The sequence below is a fragment of the Triticum aestivum genome, chromosome 2A (genome assembly GCF_018294505.1).
Source record: "Triticum aestivum cultivar Chinese Spring chromosome 2A, IWGSC CS RefSeq v2.1, whole genome shotgun sequence".
Taxonomy (NCBI): domain Eukaryota; kingdom Viridiplantae; phylum Streptophyta; class Magnoliopsida; order Poales; family Poaceae; genus Triticum; species Triticum aestivum.
Window position 1 is genome coordinate 722,495,468 of NC_057797.1, and position 2,859 is coordinate 722,498,326.

Below are 2,859 nucleotides of genomic sequence, written 5' to 3' on the forward strand. Positions count from 1 at the left end.
ATGCAATTTACGATGGGGTCGGGTTGTCGGATCCGATGTGGCTGGGTGTGCCCGGGCGACCCCTTATGTGCCCCATATTTAGGCTGGATATGAGGGTGCCGATCAGGCCGGGTATTTGAGGCCCATTTGAGGGGAGGGGGGCGGCCCGCCCAGATGTATAAGACGGGTTTGAGGCGCCTGACTGTTTAAAGCACTTTCCCTCCACTCACTTTTCCCCTTCATTCATACCTCACAGCTCACTCACGACCTGCTCTCTCTCTCACTTGTTCTTGTGGAAAGGACAAGAAATTGCTTGGAAAACTAATTTATTGGCTTTGATTCATCTTTTCCCCAACAATCTTTCTTGTTCCTTGAGATCTGGTGAAATCCCGAAGGTGAGAACGCCATCTGTACCCTTCTCTATTTCTGAACGAAATCCTGAATGTGTGCCGCGATTTCTTGCTCCCTTCTCTAGTTCTTTCTTGTTGTGATTGTAATTAATCCTGTCGCTCCTTCTGGCCTGAGACATGACCAAATACATCATCCATTGACAAGCAACATTTATTTTTTGATCCTCCACTTCCAACCCTAAAAAACAGCATGCAAGAGAGGCTAAATTGAATCCATTTGTTTGATTTGGTGAGAATTGTATAGTTACCTCGTGCTCCTATATATCCGCAACGTCATTTGGTTTTGCTTCTTGAGATTCTCAACGTCTTTCAGTCAACAGCATCTTTTTGGCCAGCAGCACGTCAGGCTCCTCGCCGTATTTTCTGTTGCAGCCCACGCTGGTCGTTGGGCATCCTGAAATCTCGACCTGCCTGTCAACCTTCAGCCATGATATCTGTACATAAATGCACGTTAGTGCAGAGTGCGAGCATCATCGAGTTGCCTCGCAGAAACAGAGCTCCCATGCTCGAGTTGTTGCCAGGCGTACTGCAGAGTAGTGATCATCGGCGATATGGCGTCGGCAGCAGGCGATGGGACGAGGAGGAGGAAGACGGCGTGCGTCACCGGCGGCAGCGGGTACATCGCGTCGGCGCTGGTGAAGATGCTGCTGGAGAAGGGGTACGCCGTCAAGACCACCGTCAGGAACCCCGGTAATTTAAATACTGGAATCTTTGTTTGCCTCTGGTTGAGGGTTCTGTACATGGTACTCTCAAGTCTGAATGAGCCCGATCATGGCGTTTTGGGTTCGCAGATGACACGGAGAAGAACGCGCATCTCAAGGCCTTGGCGGGGCTCGGCCCCTTGGAGGTCTTCCGCGCCGATCTGAACGAAGAGGGCAGCTTCGACGGCGCCGTTGCCGGCTGCGACTACGCGTTCCTCGTCGCCGCTCCGGTGAACCTCGAAGCGGAGAACCCTGAGGTAAAACGTCAGCCACCAAAGTTTCTGTCCCAGTCGCTGATATCTGAAACTGAAAGTATCATCTGTCACTATCGCACACTGCTTATATAATTCATCCGGCGGTGGCAGAAGGACGTGATCGAGCCGGCCGTCCACGGAACACTCAACGTGATGAGGTCGTGCGTGCGAGCGGGGACGGTGAAGCGCGTGGTCCTGACATCGTCGGCGGCCGCGGTATCCAGCCGGCCGCTGGAAGGCGATGGCCATGTCCTTGACGAGGAATCCTGGTCCGACGTCGAGTTCCTCAGATCGACAAAAACCGGTCCTTGGGTACGTAAACATATATCAACTTTCAGTGTTTTCGATCTGTTCAATCATTTCAGTCACGGATGAACCGATGATGCTAGCGTGCCATATCGCAGGCGTACCCTGTGTCGAAGGTGCTTCTGGAGAAGGCGGCGCGCGCGTTCGCGGAGGAGAACGGCATCAGCCTCGTCACCGTGTGCCCCGTCGTCGTCGTCGGCGAGGCGCCGGCGGCGGATGTCCTCACCAGCGTCGGCCACGTCCTCTCCCTGCTATCCGGTGAGGCCTGAAACGAATCAAGACATACCGGCAGACACGCTCTGTCCGACCGATTACTTGAACATGACGTGCGTGCGATGGTATTAGGCGATGATGCGAGAGCCGGCATCCTGGAACACATTCAGAGGGCGTCGGGTTCGATCCCGATGGTCCACATCGACGACCTCTGCCGCGCCGAGCCGTTCCTCGCCGAGGAGGAGGCCGCGTCGGGGCGCTACATCGTCTCCAGCATCAACACCACTGCCGTGGGTCTAGCCCGGTTCTTGGACGCAAAGTACCCGCAGTACAAAGTCGATACAGATCGGTACGCACGAATGTCTTGACTCGTCCCTTCTGGTCATGGCGAGTTCCAAAGCTCGTGCACTCAAATGTTTGTTTGTTTGTCTTCAGGTTCGGCGATCTCCCCGAGAAGCCAAGAGTGTGCGTTTCATCGGCGAAGCTCGTCAAGGAAGGGTTCGAGTACAAGTACAAGAACCTGGACGAGATATACGACAACGTCGTCGAGTACGGAAGGGCCTTGGGAATCCTTCCGTACTAGCATGGTGGATCTTACTAGAATCAAACGATGCGCTTGCAAGCAAAATAAGCAGTCTCCTAAAGTACACAAATGATGAAATGTGGGTGTTTAGTTTATACGGAAAAGGGATTTACTGTATAAGATTGTATGAAAAGTACCGCCTTTTTCGCAAAAAAAATGTACCACCTAAAATACACATATTTCTTTGGCTTCTTTCTCATAATAAGTTGCTGCGTAGAGACAAGACAAGCTGATCAAGAGGCAGCAGCTTGATGATTTTTCATGCCTGTCCGTAGTGAGGCGGAATCTTGCTCTCATGTATTCTTTGATGGGAAAATATCATACGGAAACCAACATTCGGTAGAAATCAGTGAAAACCATGAGAAAAAGATGTTTTGAAGTTTGAAAAAAATATGGGATGTTAAAAGGATGAT

General features: G+C 51.7%; 1 protein-coding gene across 1 annotated transcript; it reads left to right on the forward strand.

The window, feature by feature from the left end:
• Positions 1–253: 253 nt before the first annotated feature.
• LOC123186210 (anthocyanidin reductase ((2S)-flavan-3-ol-forming)-like) lies at positions 254–2,630 on the forward strand. Its single transcript, XM_044597995.1, has 6 exons — positions 254–1,079; positions 1,181–1,347; positions 1,456–1,656; positions 1,749–1,908; positions 1,996–2,212; positions 2,299–2,630. Exons 1-6 carry the CDS (start codon positions 941–943, stop codon positions 2,444–2,446), a joined length of 1,032 nt encoding a protein of 343 aa, XP_044453930.1. The 5' UTR covers positions 254–940; the 3' UTR covers positions 2,447–2,630.
• Positions 2,631–2,859: the final 229 nt, after the last annotated feature.